General features: G+C 44.5%; 1 protein-coding gene across 17 annotated transcripts in view; it reads left to right on the top strand.

Moving 5' to 3' along the window:
- Positions 1 to 790: 790 nt before the first annotated feature.
- Positions 791 to 17,354, top strand: part of Agtpbp1 (ATP/GTP binding protein 1) — a 107,837-nt gene continuing 91,273 nt past the window's right edge. For 3 of the 17 annotated variants that reach the window (XM_030247380.1, XM_006517342.4, XM_006517340.4), the window contains exons 1-2: positions 911 to 938; positions 13,710 to 13,774. Coding sequence is in view for 11 of the 17 variants with exons in the window: in NM_023328.3 (NP_075817.2) it covers positions 13,743 to 13,774 (32 nt within the window). In the remaining 6 variants the exon portion in view is untranslated. Of the gene's footprint in view, positions 1,064 to 1,238; positions 1,473 to 2,112; positions 2,482 to 13,709; positions 13,775 to 17,354 lie in introns of those variants that run through there. The other 14 variants (NM_023328.3, NM_001048008.2, NM_001377097.1 and 11 more) reach the window with 11 other exon arrangements.

Here is a 17,354-nt window from a genome sequence, read left to right as displayed (position 1 = left end):
ATACGTTTTTTGAATTACCTCCACAAACCTGCTTGAACGAAACATAAGAACAAAATAAAAACCCCACAGGGCTCAGTTTAGTCCCCTATCATGCTGTGATAATTTTACATCCCTTACCAACCACCATAAACAGGGAGCATGGTCGATGCTCCTTAAAAAGGCAAATGATGTCTTTATTAACAATGTATCTCAGAGTATTTAAACACAGTCAAAACACAAGCATGCTCCCTACTTCTCCCCCACTGTTTTTTGCCTTTAGCTTCTGCACCAAGGTTTTCCATAACATCGTTTTGAAATGAATGGGCATGACATTTTGTTCGCAGTACCATCAGATAATCTCATTTACCTGGATAAATGGGCCATGCGCCACAGCCTTCACAGCCTGTTCTGGGTCAACTTGGGGTCAGGAAGGACTAGCCTCACTGTTTCCCAAGGTTTGATGGGATTTGGGAGCTACGCCCCCGGTTGGGAAGGAAAAAAGAAGGCGATTTGATGAACGTGTCGATCTGCTAGCGGGCTAACACGTTTACACTGGCCCACGACCCACAGGAACCCAAAGGTAAGGGCGCGCACCGCCGGTTGCCCACGCCAGAGTGGAGTCCTTTCCCTACTCCGCCCCACCCTGCCCCGCCCGCCCCGCCCCGCCCCTCCTCGCCCCGCCCCGCCTCTTGGTACCCACCCGACCTTGCGCACGCGCAGCTTGTCTTCCCTCCAGGCGTGCCGCCCCCGCCGGCGGGCACGCGCCCCGCGGGCCCCCCCCCCCCCCGACGTCCCGCCCTTCCCTGGAAGCGCCCTTCCCCCACGCGCACGCGCCCTACCGGGCGCACGCGAGCCGGCCCTCGGAGCCGTGAGTTGGGCGGGGCGCCGCGCTGACGTTGCCCGGGATGCGGGCATGTTCCGCGGCCGTCTTCGCCGCCTCCGCCTCTCCTGCCACCCGGGTTTGTATGAAAACGGCGGGCCGCGGGCGGCGGACGGCGGGAGAAGGGCGGCGGGCGGCGAGGAACCGCCGTGCGCCCCGGGAGTCCCGGGCGCGGAGGCCGAGCGCAGCGCCCAAGCCGAGCCGGTGAGCGTCCCCGCCGCCCGCGCGTCCCGCTCGCCGGCTCCCGGCGGCTCCTCGGTTCACTTGGCGGAGGCGAAGCGCGCTGCCAGGCGGCGAGGCGGGCAGTCGAGCGAGCCGGGGCGGTCGTCGCCCCGTGCACTCTCCTCCGCGCTCCGCTGCCCGCCACTCCCTGGCCTCCGCCCTGCCGCGCCCCGGGACCCTTTGATTGGCTGCTCCCTGACAGTTTAGCGCCGTGGACGGCAGTTTCAACACCTCCCCGGGTGGTCGGGGTGGACGTTGACTGTGTATGCTGGTCCGTGGATGATGCAGGTCTCGCACGGCGTGTGAGGTAACGACGGCGATCCCGCTGGCATGGCAGGCTGTCTGTGGCAAGCCCTCTCCAGGTGTTCGGAATGGTAACGGTGCCCATCAGGTACCCGGCAGTTCGCAGTCCACAGAGTCGAGTGGCTCTCCCGAGCGCTCGCTCTTCCTTGGCCAGCTTCTGACTTATTCTCACAGTTCTCCTTGCTTCCCTGAGAGAGGAAGTTATTTTTGTAATTGTGTTTTGGAAATGTTTCTGGTTTCGTTGGCTGCAGAAGAAATGATTTATTTAAGGCACTTTGAACGGTACGGATTTTAAAACAGGCCAGATGTCAAAACCAAAGTCCTGGAGATCTGTAATCAGATCCCTCTAATGGGCCGCACTTTGGCGATGCCTTAGTCCACCCGAGTTTCTCCTGGTTTGCTTGGTTTCTCGTTCTCCCGAGTCACATTCTACAATGGAGTTACACTGTCATTTTGAATGACCATAGAGTTTTGCCTTGAATTGATGGATCAGTGTTTAAAATTGTAATCTCTGTTGGACTCTGAAACAGACCCCTTATGTGTTTGACCAACATGACATAAATGTCAAATATATTAACGTAATTTAACCTTCTGTGGTATTTTTAGTTTCTTAAGATTTATACGCATATGCATATGTATATATACATATGTGTGTGTGCCTGTGTGTGCATGTGTGTGTGCACCATGTGTGTACCTGAGGAGGTCAGAAGAATGTGTCAGATTCACTGGAATTGGAGTTACATATGGTTGTGAGCCACCATGTGGATGCTTGGAATCAGACCCACCCAGGTTCTCCGAAAGAACGGCCCTTAATCATTGAGCCATCTCTCCAGCCCAGTGGTAGCAATTTTTAAATAAAGGTTTTCCAATTGATTTGGCTCAAGGGTTACCCCTTATTTCTTTTACATGTGTGTATAGATCAGAGCACTTTTGAGTTTTGGTTCTCTTTTCGACCTTGTGGTGCAGGTGATGGAAGGAGAGTGGTCATGGCCATGAGCCGGTGCTTGCAGAACCATCTTGCTCTCTCCCTTGAAGCATCCTCTTTAGAAAAGTCTGGCGGCAGTGCCGTGTAATGATTAACCCTGCATTAGTTAGAGGTAAAAGCTGCAAGGGCGTGAACTATTTTAATTTGTATGGCATCCTAAAGTTTGGATTTTGCCTTTTTAGCTTCCTCCTCAGTAGTCATCTTCAGAGTCTGCTCTTCTTGCTTGATGCCCTCAGCTCTGAGTTCAGATAGGAGGAAACGGTGACTGGTGATCCTCTGCACATCCCTTAGGATCGTAACTTGAGCAGCGGATATCGGTGCACATGCCGGAGAGGGTTGAGGGTGGGTGCTGTGTGTTAGACCTCATGTCACTGCAGGTCACAGTGCCTGGCTGTAGTGTCGCAGTGGCTGAGGAGTTGGGGCTCGGCCAGAGTGGCTGAGTTTGTGTCCTGGCTTGCTGCAGGCAAGCTGTTTATTCTCTGGATGCAGTTCTGTCCTTGCCCAAAATGGAGATGATGGTGCTTGTGCACTTAGGGTGATCTCATGAAGTTAACACGAGTGTGGCGCTTGTCCACAGAGCATGGCTCACGGGAAGTGCTCAGTAGGCATAACTGTTGCTGCTACTGATCGCCCTCGGTGTAAGTGGCTGAAGGGAGACTTCAGACTGAGCAGTGTTAGCACAGATCAGTCCCTAGGACCCACTTCCTTGTTTGAGGCTGAGAGAGTGTAGCCTCACTGCCCTTTGATGGAAACGTACATGTTTTAAATAGAACAGGTACGCCCTGAGCTGTGTTCCCTTTTAAATAGAACAGGTACGCCCTGAGCTGCGTTCCCTGGGATGGTGCTGGAGAGCTGAGTATCCTCGCTTGCCTGGCCTCTCTGACAGAATCTTGGCTGTCTCCCTCTTGGTGGTGGCTGAAATTTTACTAACCTATCTTCCAGGTTCTCAGTGACAATGTTGCTCTGGGAGTTAGAATTACAAAGTAATTTTTATCGATACATTATTTTGTCTTTATTTTGTATTTTTATCTTTTTAAAGATTTGTATTTCATATGCATTGGTGTTTTGACAGCATGTATGTCTGTGTGAGGGTGTCAGATCCCCTGGAACTGGAGTAGACAGTTGTGGGTGCTGGGAATTGAACTCAGGTCCTCTGAAGAGCAGCCAGTGCTCTTAACTGCGGAGCCACATCTCCAGCCCCTATTTTGTCTTTATTGACGTTACATAAAATGTTTTGGTTTGCTATTGTGCTCATTTTCATCTTTTATGTAATTCTCCTAAAAAAAAATAGGTCTCCCCTCACCCCCATTAGTAATTTTATTGTCTTGGTTCTTGGTTTGCAGGGACTTGATGTAACTAACACATCTCTTACCTGATATTCTTGGACCAAGAGTGTTTTAGGTCTTGGAATATTTTCATGTCTAATGAGATACATGATTTTATAAACGTTTTTAGCGTGCCTACATTTGGGGTGCAGTATGTGAGGTGAGGTCAGCCGTGACTGTGTCTGTGGAGTCCTGCTAGTGTTCAGAAGGTTTGGGACATTGGGATTTTATATTAGAGTTGCACAGCTGCTTTTAAAATCCGTTCATAAATCAGATATTTAAAAACTCAATCTCAGGACTCTTTACATCCTTAGAAATCATATTACATATCAATATAAACAACACATTTTTAAGTGATAACCAAAACAGACCACCTGCAGACCTAGTGAGAAGAGTGGTAGTGTTTCACATTTTTCTAAGTTTCCCATGCCCGTTTTCAAAACTCTCCTCTCTCCTTTCCCTCCCTTCCTCACCACCCCCAACCCCAAAATCTTTAGTGTCAGAAGGTACAAACAGCTAGGTTATTTCCACATTTAGTCTATTGCAATATCTTGTTTAGGTCGAAGTGCATGCATGGAGGGGATCCAGCCAGATGCAGCTAATGGCTGTGCAGGGGAGGGAACAATCAATGGTGGGTGTCTTTGTTTAGTGTGTCTTCAGACTCAACACTTGCCATTTCTGTCTTGTTTGTTTGTTTGTTTTGAGACAGAGTTTCTCTGGGTGGCCTTGGCTATCCTGGAACTCACTCTGTAGACCAGGCTGTCCTGGAACTCCCCCTGCCTCTGTCTCCTGAGTGCTGGGATTACATGTGTTTGCCACCACTGCCTGGTGTGGCACCTTCTTTTTTTGGGGGGTGGGGGTTCGAGACAGGGTTTCTCTGTATAGCCCTGGCAGTCCTAGAACTCACTTTGTAGACCAGGCTGGCCTCGAACTCAGAAATGTGTGGTACCTTCTTAAAGGTTAGTTGCAACATGGAATCTGAAATCCTATCTGATGATCTTTCATACTCAGTTATACTTAAAAACACATTGTGTGAACTCAGAATGGATTATGTACATAATCTGAATTTTAGCAGAATTTATCTGTCAGGTAATTAGGTATTGGTTCAGTGAGTTGGGCACATTTTTCAAATGGTGGCGTATTTCTTTGTATTGCATCAAAGAAAGTTATGTTTTTGGGTCCTGGTACTAGAGCTTAAAGCCAGGGCTAGCCAGAGCTCTCTTGTAATTTTTAGTTTGGGACAGTTTCATTAAGTTGCTTGCTAGGATTACAGGCCTATTCTGCCAGTCCCACCAAAATACTGTTAACACAGTGATTGTGTGAGAAATCAGTGGAAGTCGTGTGGGTAGAGATCTGAGAGTAGATATGAGTTTTACAAAGTTCTCATTAAAAAAAAAAGGTTATTGTATGTGTGCTATGATATACATGTGGAGGTCAGAGGTCAGAGACTGACAGGTCTCATCTTCCCCCATGTGGCTCCTGGCACCTGAACCAAGGCTTGGCTGCACGTGCTGTCACCTGCTGAGCCATGGCCAGTTCAAAACATTATTCTGTATGACAGATGGATAGTGTCCATGAATCATTGATGCCACACACTGATAGCTGATGGCTGTCTCCAGGCAGAGTAGTTCCAGAATAGAGCAGAGAGCTTGGATTAGCCATTTGTGAAACACCATTTGAATGGTGGCTTGGGTGTCTCACCAAAGGTTTTCACAGAAATGAACAGTAAGTCTACCTTCTTATATAATATAAGATAATATATAAACTATATTCTATTTGTGACTCTGCTAGCACTTGAGCTCTCAAGCAAGAATCAGAATGCTGGAAGGACGGCTCAGCAGGCAAAGGCATTTGCTGCACCAGCCTGAAGACCCCAGTTCAGTTCCCAGAACTTGTTGGTTTCATACGCAGTATGGCACCATGCGCCTGCACACCCAGGGCATAGACACACATTAAAAAATAAAGATTTTTTTTAAAAGAATGAACTAGTTGAGCCACATGTTCACTGTTTTCTGTGCCAAGGGCCTGTTGGCCTGCTTGCAAAGCTTTGTTACACCACTGCAGTGATTTTCAAGACATAGATCTTCATTGTTGATGCCCCAGAGCAGCTGGCTGGGTCCTCTGCATCCCCCAAACTGCCACGTTACTTCGCATATTTATAAATTTCAGATGTTAGGATTTAGTCCTAAGGCCTTAACAAATGAAGAAACGAGAGGCAGGAAGCACCACAGCTCCCCTTTTCTTAGTACAGTCTTGCAAAGCTCGCCCTTTATTTAAAATGCTCTGGACCAAAACAGTTTCAGATTTGGAAGTTTTGTTTTATTTATTTATTTTTTGGGGAAGGAAATATTTGAGTGGACTTCACAAACCAAACCTAGGAGTGTCCCCAATTCTAAAATTCTAATGCCTTAGAACTGTTTAAGTTTTAGGCTATAGATGCTTACCTTGTAGCAGAGCATGTCAGGGTGCAATGGGTTGTAAAGTAGAAACAGTTTTTCTTTATAATTAGAGTTTTTCCCCAAGTTTCTGTTACATGTGTAGCTTACTTGTCCCTACAGAGTGGTGGTGTTGCATTAGCCTTCATCTTCCTCCTGTGCAGTATAGCCGGCCTGTGGGGGTACCATGGTGCTGGCCGAGAGAGGAGGGCAGGGAGGACCCAGGATCAGCAGCCTTCATCTTCCTCCTATGTAATACAGCCTGTAGCTATGAAGGCTACACCTCTAGCAAGTGAGTGCAGCTCTGTGTCCAGTACCCTCACTACAATTGACTTCGACTGTAATGTCGCTCTTTTTATTTACTGTGAGTACCACCATTACTTGGTGCACATCAAAACTCTGATCTTTCAGAGTAACCTCTTTAGATTCCAGATTGAGAAACCTTTGGGGGAAGCTCTTGAGACCTCTGGCTATTCTGTGGCACACAAAGTGTGTTTACAGTTTGTTTGTGGAGTCAGTCAGCTTTTGCCTGACTTTCCATCTGAATCTTTCACAAGTTAGGTGTAGTGGTAATTAGTTAACTGCTTTGGCTCCTGGCAGGTCTTGAATGTGTGTGCTGCACCTGCCCAGGAACTCTGGATTCATGAAAGAAAGACACACACACACACACACACACACACACACACACACACACACACACACACACACCAGCTTCATTTTGATGCGCCTTGACTGGCTCAAAGGCTGGGCAGTTCTAATACTCCCTGTGGCTAGTGTATTTTTCCCTCCGGTATTCTCAGCTCAGGTCTATGTTTTATCTTTGCTGCCCTGTTACCTTCTGGGAAGCCCCCCTCCCCACAGGGCTGCTTCCCTTTCCACCATGTTTTGAATGAATTTTCTTCTGCAGCTCTAAATCTGACCCCCCTCCTTCAGAGTCAAGGTGATTCTCCTTCTTCCTTTCTTCCCCCTGTGCCCCTTCTCCCAGACACCTAGTAGTCCCGCCTCTCTCTCTGCCTAGCCTTTGGTCGTTGGCTCTCTATTGATCAATCAAAAACCAATTGGGGACAGGGACCTTCGAGTTTGGATATGCAGATTCCCGATTTTGGGGGCTGAATTAATTCAAAGCATTAGAATAAACTCCTAACAGTATGCACACATGAATACAATATGCCTACACATGAGAACATGCATATTTACAGGCATGCACACCACATACACACATATGTAAAAAAGAACCCAATGCTTACTCTGAGATTTCATCTCACTCCAGACAGAATAGCTATCATCAAGAAAAGAGACACCAGGCTGGAGAGTTGGCTCAGTGGGTACAGAAGCCTTCTGCCCAGGCTGAAGGTCTGAGTTTGATTCCTAGAACTCACGTGGAAGGAGAGATGTAATGTCTCAAAGTTGTTTTCTGCCATCGTCCACATGCTTGCTATGGCATTCTCCTTCCCCAAAAAATAAGTAAACTTTTAGTTTTCAAAAGGTGATTTTTATTTTTATGTGTACGGCTGTTTAGCCTGCATGCATGTCTGTGTATCATGCACATGCAAGAGCATGCAGGAGCCTCCCAAAGCCAGAGAGGGTACCACAATCCCAGGAACTAGAGTTACAGTGGGTTGTTAGGCTTCATCCTGGTTCTCTCTCAAAGAGCAACCCAGTATTGTTAACTGCTGAGCCAGCTCTCTAGCTCCAGAGGAATAATTTTTAAAAAAGAAAATAGACAAGAAATGCTGGTGAGGATGTGTGAAAGAGGAATTCTTATTCACTGCTGGTAGGGGTGTAAACTAGCACCCTCATTATGGAAATAAAGAGACATTTTCTCATTATTAAAAATGGACCAAGATATACAACCAAGCTATACCTCTCCTGGGGATAAGCATTGAAACCCCTGCATATCCGGGTTCATTGATCGTCTTATTCACGGTAACAGGAAAATGGAATCAGCGTAAATGCCCATGAGCAGATGAATAGATAATGGATGTGTATATGAATAAATAAATATTAGTTAGCTGTAAAAACTTAAAATGAAATTGAAGGAAATAGATGGATCTAGAAAGTATTTAATGTTTCTTAGTATGTAAGGGTCCGAAATTTGCTGAAGGAAGACCCCAGACTCAGATAGTATGCAAAAACAAAGAGTGTTTATTCTGCAGAGACATTGAGCATACCAAGGTTACCATTTTTTGTTCAGAATGGCAACACTTGTAAAGACATTTGAGCTGGTTTTATAACAGAACTGCTTAATTGCTTCTGAGATAACAACAGACTTCTAAAACTTAGGGCACATTCCAAGGGGTTACAGAAACCATTAACAGAAGGCAGGCCATAAAGAAGATATACACCACAGGACCATAGGTGCAAAAACAGGAGATAAGATATTGATTGGGTTATCTATACAAAACTTCAAGGAGGGCTTAGTCACAGTTTTAAACTTTCTATGACCCTGTGAGCAGTAGTATATGCCTGTATGCATTCTTGTTATAGCTTCTTATTCATTATATGACTGAATTTATGTGCAGACTTGCAGTGAGCTTTTTGCTATGTGAACACACACTCTGAGAGTTGTACAAATACGGATAACAAAGGGCAGAGATAAGGATGTTTTCTCTAGCCTCTTGCTGTGTCTTTGAGGTGCAACTGGAGTCTGTAGCTTCCAGCTTCAAAGAGACTCAGACAGGCAGATTAGCTTTAGAAGGAAAGTATCTTAGCAAGTGGCTTGTGGCCTAATTTCTGGGTGGAGATAAGATAGGGTATGAGAAATGAACTCCTCAAATATTTTTGTGTATGAGTTTTTGCCTGCAAATATGTGTGTGTACCATGTGTGTGTCAGGTCAGTGTTGGATCCTTGAACTGGAGTATGGATAATTGTGTGCTGAGAACTGAACTCAGGTCTTCTGCACAAGCAAGTTGTCTTAACTACTAAGTCATTTCTTTAATCCCATATCTGCAATGTAGCGTGATAACCCAAGACTTGGAAGGGCAAAGATAGCATGTTCTTTTCCATATGGAAATGCTAGCTTATTATGAGTGTGTGTGTGAGCTTGTGTGTGTGCACACATGCCTGTGTGTGAACTTGTGTGTGTGTATGTGTGTGGGCATAGGCCATGCAACTCGAAAGGAGATGACAATGAGGTGGGTGCTGAGGAGGCGAGGGAGACAGGCACTATGACAGTGTGAAGGAGGGAGGAGGCTATGGAAGGTACCAGGGGTGTGACAGAGAGCTGGGGAGAAAGGGCAGGAGGAGAGTCAACAAAAACAAAGTTTGCTTGAAAATGCCAGAAGGAAATCTAATGTTGTGCATGCTAATTGAAAAGTTCTAAAATAAAAATAAATTGTTATTCCATTTGGGCTTCTGTAACAAACTCCCATAAACTGGGTAGCTTTTAACCAACATGTGTTTTTGCTCATAGTGCAGAGGCTGGGAAATTTGTAAGGCATTGGCAGTTTCTACAGTTGGTGAATGGACAAGCTAGCCAGTTTATATTTTTAAATTATATACACTATGTATCTTAAAGTATGTAATTAAATATCTAAGTAAGCATATTATTTATATATTAAATATATGTTAGGGATACTACCTACCATACTTGAGGGGCTCTCCCCTCATGACCTAATTTTGTTTCAGAAGGCTGTTTCCCCATTGCTATCACGGTGGTGGCTAAGAAGTCACTTTGAGTTCTGGAGCTTACACCACCATTCAGACCATAGCAACATGCTGTTTGTTTGCTGTCTGTATGTCGGGGTAAGGGTGGTGGACTGGACCTCACTATGTAACCCAGCTTGGTCTTGAACTCATAGTATTGAGTCCTACTTCGGCCTCCCCAGTGCTAAGTTTACAAATGTAAGCCAACAGGTTTGTCTTAGCTTTTGTTTACTCTTGAGAATCAGTGTGCTTTAGAGGGCAGAAAGTGTTCTAAAAACAGCAGGCAAGGACCCTGTGTGCCCTTGGGTCTAGATGGCTGGTGGTATTAAGTAGGACTCTTGAGATGGGCTCTGCTGAAAATCAAGTGATCCATCCAATCAAACAGTTGTGAACCCTGTGCTGGGGGAACAGTTTGAGCAAGGGTCCCGGGTGAGACTGAAGCTGCTGTGCTGGGGGAAAGCCAGGCGGCTCTCAGCCAACATTCTGGCTGTGCTAGGAAGGAAATGGCTGGGAATATTCCCTTAGGCGCTTTGGTGTCATCGAAGTGGAAAGTTGTGTAGAGCTTTGAGCTGATGGATGGCAGGCTTCTTCCATGGTGGCCTGTTCCCTTCCAGGGTTTTGGGAGTGTCCCTTTAGGGTGTTGTATTGAGAATAAACTGTAGCTGGAATGTAGAGAGGAGACTGGTGATGTTAGGACGTGAGATGATTGGAGTTTTGATGTGTGCATATTATTATTATCATCTGCTAACATGTTCTCTACACTTTATCCAGGTCAAAGGACAACTGAAGTCAGGTCTTTCCTTACCATGTGGACCCTGCGGTAGACTCAGGTTATCAGGCTTGGTTGCAGATGCCTTTATGTGTGGAACCATCTTATGTGTCATTTGTTCCTATGACCTGGATGCGGGAAAGGAGAAGAGGGTGATGCCACAGGCCAGGGAGAGCAGTTTAGAGAGTTGGGTAGTTTACAGCAGGCAGAGGTGGGAAGAAAGGTTGGGGGATTTGTTGTCTGACCTTAATGTCAAGTGAGATGTTTAGCTCTGAAGTCAGGTGATGTTACCAAGTCTAGAGTTGGAAGAGGGCAGAAACACCCAAGCCCTGTGTTTCCAGTAAATGCTGGGCAGAAGGCCAGAGTGTGGTAGAGTGTTTCCATGAGGGCCTTTTCCTGTGTCACGAGCTGTGAGGGACAAGTAAGCTGATTGGTAATTACCAGTTGTTTTTAGTGTTAATGACAAGACCTGTGTTGGTAGGTGTGACAAAGTGACAAAGGAGTGGGATTGTAGAAAGCAGCATGGAATCTTTGTCCCCATGGCAGAAGTAATGATGTTATGGTCCTAGCTCAGCATGGCCTGGGAGCGTCCCCCTCTGTCCTGGCTCACTGTGGCCCCTGAGAGTCATTGTGGAGTCATTGGTCATTGGTCCCCAGGGCCCTGGACTCTGCTAGGTGGGTTACCCAGTCTCTTTCCCGTCTCAGTTTTCTTTTCTGTCATCGTGGGAGTAAACATGATTTTTTTCTGTACTCCCTAATAAAGAGTGTAGGGATATGCCTGAAGCTGAGTATTTTATTGTAAACCATAGATATAAATATTTTTTAGACAATATTTTTATTCTTTGAGAATTTCATACTATATATTTTGAACATACTCATATCCTCTCCACTCTCCTATCATTTCCTATCCAGCTTTGAGATCTTTTTTTTTTATCTATTTTTACCTCCATTGAGTTCAGTTTGTGTTGCCCATTTACCCTGGCATGTGATTGACCTACGAAGTGTCGCAGCATTAAACACAAATGACTCTCCCTCACCCAGTGGCTGTCGAATGCTGTTAGAGACACAGCTAGTGGGGGGATTTATGCCTTCTTCCACTGTCTATGCTGGGGTTCTGTCTGTTTGGAACGTGTACAGATCTCATGTCTGCTGTCACAATGGTTGTGAGCTCATGTGTACAACTGCCTTGTTGTATTGGAGAAACAATAGTAGTTTCCTTGACATTATCCACAGTTCTGCCTCTTACAGTCTTTCTGATTGATGCCTCTTTGTGAAGACACCGAGCCCAGGTTCACAGTAAGGGTGAGATGTGGAATGCATACTTGAATTCCAGCTCTTTGGTGAGGTTCAGGCCAGCTGGAGTGCTTTGGGGGACTTCATCTCAGGAAACAGAAACCAGAAGGTTACTGGCTTTCCATTGGATGTGCTGCTAACACAGTTTTAAGGAACACTTTGCTTACTTGCTTTAGAGGCAGGGTCTTTCGATCTATCTGTGCTGAGTGCTGGGATTGCAGGTTCTCCTGGTTAGTCAGGGTGGTGCAAGCTCTGCCTGGAGTTACCCGAGCCTCACCCTCCAGCCCTGGGTGCAGGCTCTGCCTGGAGTTAACTGAGCCATACCCTCCAGCCCTGGCTCTGCCTGGAGTTAACTGAGTCTTAACCCTCTAGCCCTGGGTCGTTTCTACTGGTTTGAGACAAGGTCTGCTACCTCAGGCTGACTTTGACCTCTATGTGACAGGGTCTGGAACACCGTACTATGTCTGTCTCCGAGTGCTGGGATTGTGAGCCATTTGTGTCCCCACGTCTAGCTTTAAGCTGGCCAGGACAGACTCTGCTTAGGGCAGTGATAGGAACTTTGAAAGCTCATATGAGGTTTCCTGCCACCTTTCTGTGTGTGATGTCTTATTTATCTTGGAAATTGACTTCATGTAGTTAACAACCTAGAGAAAAAGCTTAACTAAAGGAAAAAAGTGCGATTTCAAATTTGTCAACGACCTTAAGAACAGTCCACATGGTTTTTTATATCATAAATATATATGCATATATACATATATATTTAACAGAGATTGAAAAGACATAATTTGTATCTATTAAATAAAACATTAAAATCTTACTTTTTGCATGTTTTCTTTAAAGTGTTGTATCACTAAACATGTATAAATGTGATTAGTGATGTGACAAAATTGGGTTTTACTAAACATTGGTATATAAAATCCATGATATTTATTTTTCCTGAACTAGTTTTAAAGTACAACCTGAAAATTAAAAAATTGCAAGTCAAGATGGAAGGTTGTTTAAATGCTGTAATAAGGACTTTATAAAAATTAGAACATTGACTGTGGTTATGCTTGGCAAGCCCCTGGACTATGTTCAACAACTTGTTTTTCATAAAACGTGCTTTCATATAGAAATGCATCTACCAGTTTGTGCTACTGTGTGAACAGTGTCAGCTTCTCGTGGAAAGCTCTGCTCACCTTGAGAATTAATGAGGCATAGCAATGGCATCTCAGAAGAAATCCAAATACTGATTGTATGAGCTAGTTTTCAGTAGAAGAGATAAAACTATCACACACACACACACAAAAAAACAACTGAAGGAAGAAAGTTTATTTTCACTTACAGTTCCAGAGGCTCCTGGAGGCCTCCAGAGTCTTTATTGGAGGGAAGGCATGCAAGTCAAAGCAGGAAGCTGCTGGTTAAATTTTCATCCATACACAGGAGTGAGGGGGAGATTCAGAGGGGGAAGGGGTAGAGGGAACAAGGCACAGGAAGTAGGCAAGGATCTAATCACCCCCCTCCTCCGCATCTACATAACTCCACCAGCAAGGCTGCAGGTTCCATAATCCCCCCCAGACAGCGGTCCCACAGCTGGGGACCAAGTGTTGAGCTGCACGAGCCTGGGGGTACACTTTATTCAGACCACCACTATAGTCAGTGTAATGTTTGCCTTCTGCGTTTTTTGCAGCTCTAGCATTTTGATAACATTTCCATGCTGCTTTTGGATATTTTCATATTTGTATATGGCACACTGCCCTGATGGACTTGACTGTGTGTGTAGAAGTACTTGTTTTCCAGTGTTATCATCTCCATTGTATGGTTGTTATACCTAATGCATAAAATCCAGAATTGTGTTAGGCGCCTGATATAGTATTAACGTTTTTCTTTCAGATTATCTGCAATGCTGGAATGAAGTAACTCAAGATGAGCAAGCTAAAAGTGGTGGGAGAGAAAAGGTACTGCGGCCCCCATGTGTGTGAATATTGGTGTGTGGTGTGTAGGAATGCACAGCGCAGGCACTGGGACCGACTGACTGCGCGTGGATGTGCTGCTTGGGCGGCATGTTGTAGGAAGCACATGCCATTTCTTACAGTTAAAAATCAGAAAACCTGGTTGGAGATATGGCTCAGTGGTTTAGAGCACTGACTGCTCTTTCAGAGGTCCTGAGTTCGATTCCCAACAACCATATGGTGACTCTCAACCATCTGTAATGAGAGCCAATGCCCTCATCTGAAGACAGTTACAGTGTACTCATATACATTAAATAAATAAATAAATAAATAAATCTTAAGAAAACCCCAGAAAACCTTACTAATGGTAGATAAGCTGTGCAGTCTTGAAACATCAGCTCTGTGGTGCTGGTATTCTCCTGGGTAAGGTGACTAATGGGAATGTGTGCCAGTGCAGAGTGTCAGTTAGCTGAGGGTAGCTGATGCCTCTGGTTTGCTAGCAGTATTGTAGTTTATGTTTTCATGTACATGGGTTTGCCTTTACAATTAATGTGTTATGGGCAAGATGCACAATTTACTAGATGTTTATTTCTTAAATCATTTTAAAGATTTCTAGTTATTTTAAGGTTTCTAGTTATTTTAATTCAATTGTACCACCATAATTTTTATTGTTTCACTAACTGTATAGTTTCTATAGGAAGCTAGTCAGGGCCATTGGTGTGTGTGTGTGTGTATGTGTGTGTGACAAGTGCCTTTGCCTGCTGAGACATCTCGCTGGCCCCAAGCCTTGCTTTTCTGAACAGGTCAAATAACTAGTTTGTTTCCATTAATTAGTTAAATTTTGTTATTTCTAGAATACTACTCATACAGTTTGTAAAGCACAGGTTTCTCATGTCAGCTTGTGTTTACTTCCTGAAATAAGTTATACTAGATATTTTGTGTTTGTTGTCTTAGGCTGGCTAGTCATTATACATCTTTACTAAATCAATTCATAATTTCCATCAGTACTCACTGTGTCACTTGCGTTGCTGTGGGAGAAAGGCCTGGCAGACAGCTTAAGTGTTAAGTCCATGTGACTGGCCCCATGAATGTGGTAGAATGTTACGGTTCTTGGAGCCTGAAGAAGAGGAGAGCCGGCTACTGCCATGGGACAGTTAGATAGCACACCTGTGAAGATTTACCCAGCAGCTGTCCAACAGATAGGATGAGCTGTTCCTATCCCCCATTTCCACAGTTTCTAAAGTAGCAACAACCCTGGGGCCAAGTCATGTAAATCCTAAGTCCATGGATGCATCATGTCTTCAACTCAGGGTGGCACTGCTCGCCTTGTTCTGTGGGAGAGCTGAGTGCTGTCAGGTGAACAGGTGACTGGAGAGGGTGAGGGAGGCTTAGGCCTGCAGCTGCTGCTCAGGGTCAGCAGCTTCTGGTCCACACTCAGATCCCATGACGTTTGGTGTCTGCACCGCGCGTGGGCAGACCTGGACACTGTTTCCTAACTGGACACTAGGGAAGACTGAAGCGTGAGTTCTACTGTACTAGGCAATGAGCAGTCTTGAGTGATGCAGAGTCCACCTGAGGGGGACCTTACGTAAGGAAGCTGCGGGTGCACAGAACTGGGTGTCCGTGAGGTCCTAGAAAATGTGTGTGAAGCATAATGAGGCTGAGAATTCAAAAACTTGTCCCCCAAGGGTCTGAATGAGTGAAGTAGCAGTCTCAGGGAATTATGTCAAACCACATCAGTTTCCAGAGGGATGCGTTCTGTCCTTCCATAGCCTCAGAGGCTTTCTGGGTTATCTCCTCTTAGGATTTATTTCAGGATCATGGAGTGAGTCTACACACACATATTATTGTGCACGCATGCATACGTTTCTGTGTTGTTGTAGGCATTCTCGAGCCGCGGAGCCCAGTCTAGAGGACACACTTCCGTGCTGGTACTTTCTGTCTTGTTTGAGGCAGGCTCATTTCTTCTGTACTGTCTAATTCATGGTAATGAATGTGCTCAAAGTAATTCTATTTTAGATCTATAAAGGCTGTTGTGATGTTTCCTGTTCTTTCTGGTAACTTGTCTATTTTCTCTCTCTCCTTCTCTTTCTGTTTCTTTCTTTGCTTGAACAGTTTGGCTGGAAGCTTATTTGTTTTATTGATTTTTCTAAAAAACCCAAACTTGTGGTTTTAGTGACTTTGGGGGCTTTGCCCCTTTTGTTGTTTTGTCTTAATTTCCTGACCTTTGATTACTCACAGTAGTTTCCCCCCTCTCCTTAAATTAAGAAAACATACACTGCAAGCTAAGTGACTTGAGATACTTGTTTGCTAATTGGGCATTTGTTGCTAATTACTTTTCTCATTAATCATTGCATTGTATATTCTATTCTGCTGTTTTGCTTGTGTTCATTTCAACATTATTTAAAAAAAGATTTACTTATTTGTAGATGTGTTTTATGTATTTTGTATTCTGTCTGCATATATGCCTGCACACAAGAGAGCGGCACAGGATCCCGTGGAACTACACTTATAGATTGTTGTGAGCCACAACAGAGTGCGGCGTCATCTCTAGATTCCTAAGATTACTTTTAATTGCTTTAATTTTTTCTTGATCTGATTTTTAAAGTGTTAATTTTTAACTATGTGAGGCATTTTGAGTGGTTTTAGCTGATATTGTTTTGGTCTTTGTGGATGAGAGGATACACGGTCTGCTGAGACCTCTTGCCTTTGTTTGACTGCTTTCTTGTGCAGCCTGGTCAGTCTGTGTTGCTGGAGAACTTGAATGTGCATCCTGTTGTTAGGCGCTCTGTGAACAGCCAGTCTCCTGGACACCTCATTATTCTCTCTTGTCTGTCTGTTAAATACTGGGATCTCCATGATCCCAATAGTTCTATGCTTTGTCTTATGTTCTGTAAATCTTGCTTCATAATTTTTGAACACATTGTGACATTTAAGATGTATCAAGGAATTGATCATTACAAAATGCCCTTTATTCCTGGTTGTAGTTTTTTCTTAAGTCTATTTGTCTGCTGTTAATATAGCCACTCTGGCATTAAAACAATTAGAATTAATAGTCTTTCTCTCTCATATCTACATACATACATATATATATATGTATATATGCATGTATACACACATACATACATATATATAATTTTACATATACATATATAGACACACATATATATTCATCATCTTAGTTTACTTAAAAACTCTTATTTTATGTGTGTGTATTTGTCTGCATGTACCTTGTGATTGCCTAGTGCCCTTCAGGGTGAGAAGAGGACATTGGGTCCCCTAAGCTGCAGCTATAGACAGTTGTGAGCACTTCTGTGGATTCTGGGAATCGAACCCAAGTCCTCTTGCAAGACAGGTGGTATTCTTTAACCACTGAGCCAGCCCTCAGTCTTCGGAATTCTTTAACTCCTGAGCCAGCCCTCAGTCCCTCATTGTTTTACTTTTAGCCATAATACTTTTTCTTCAAGGAACTGTTCTTTTTCTTCTGTTATTTTAAAATATATTTTACTTTTGAAATTATAGTACAACTACATTTTCCTCTTGTCATTCCTCCCTCCAACTTCTTGCGTCTAACAAACACCCCATA

This window comes from Mus musculus, chromosome 13 (genome assembly GCF_000001635.26).
Source record: "Mus musculus strain C57BL/6J chromosome 13, GRCm38.p6 C57BL/6J".
Lineage (NCBI taxonomy): Eukaryota > Metazoa > Chordata > Mammalia > Rodentia > Muridae > Mus > Mus musculus.
Note: the sequence above shows the minus strand (reverse complement) of the source record. Positions and strands in the feature narration are given on the sequence as shown.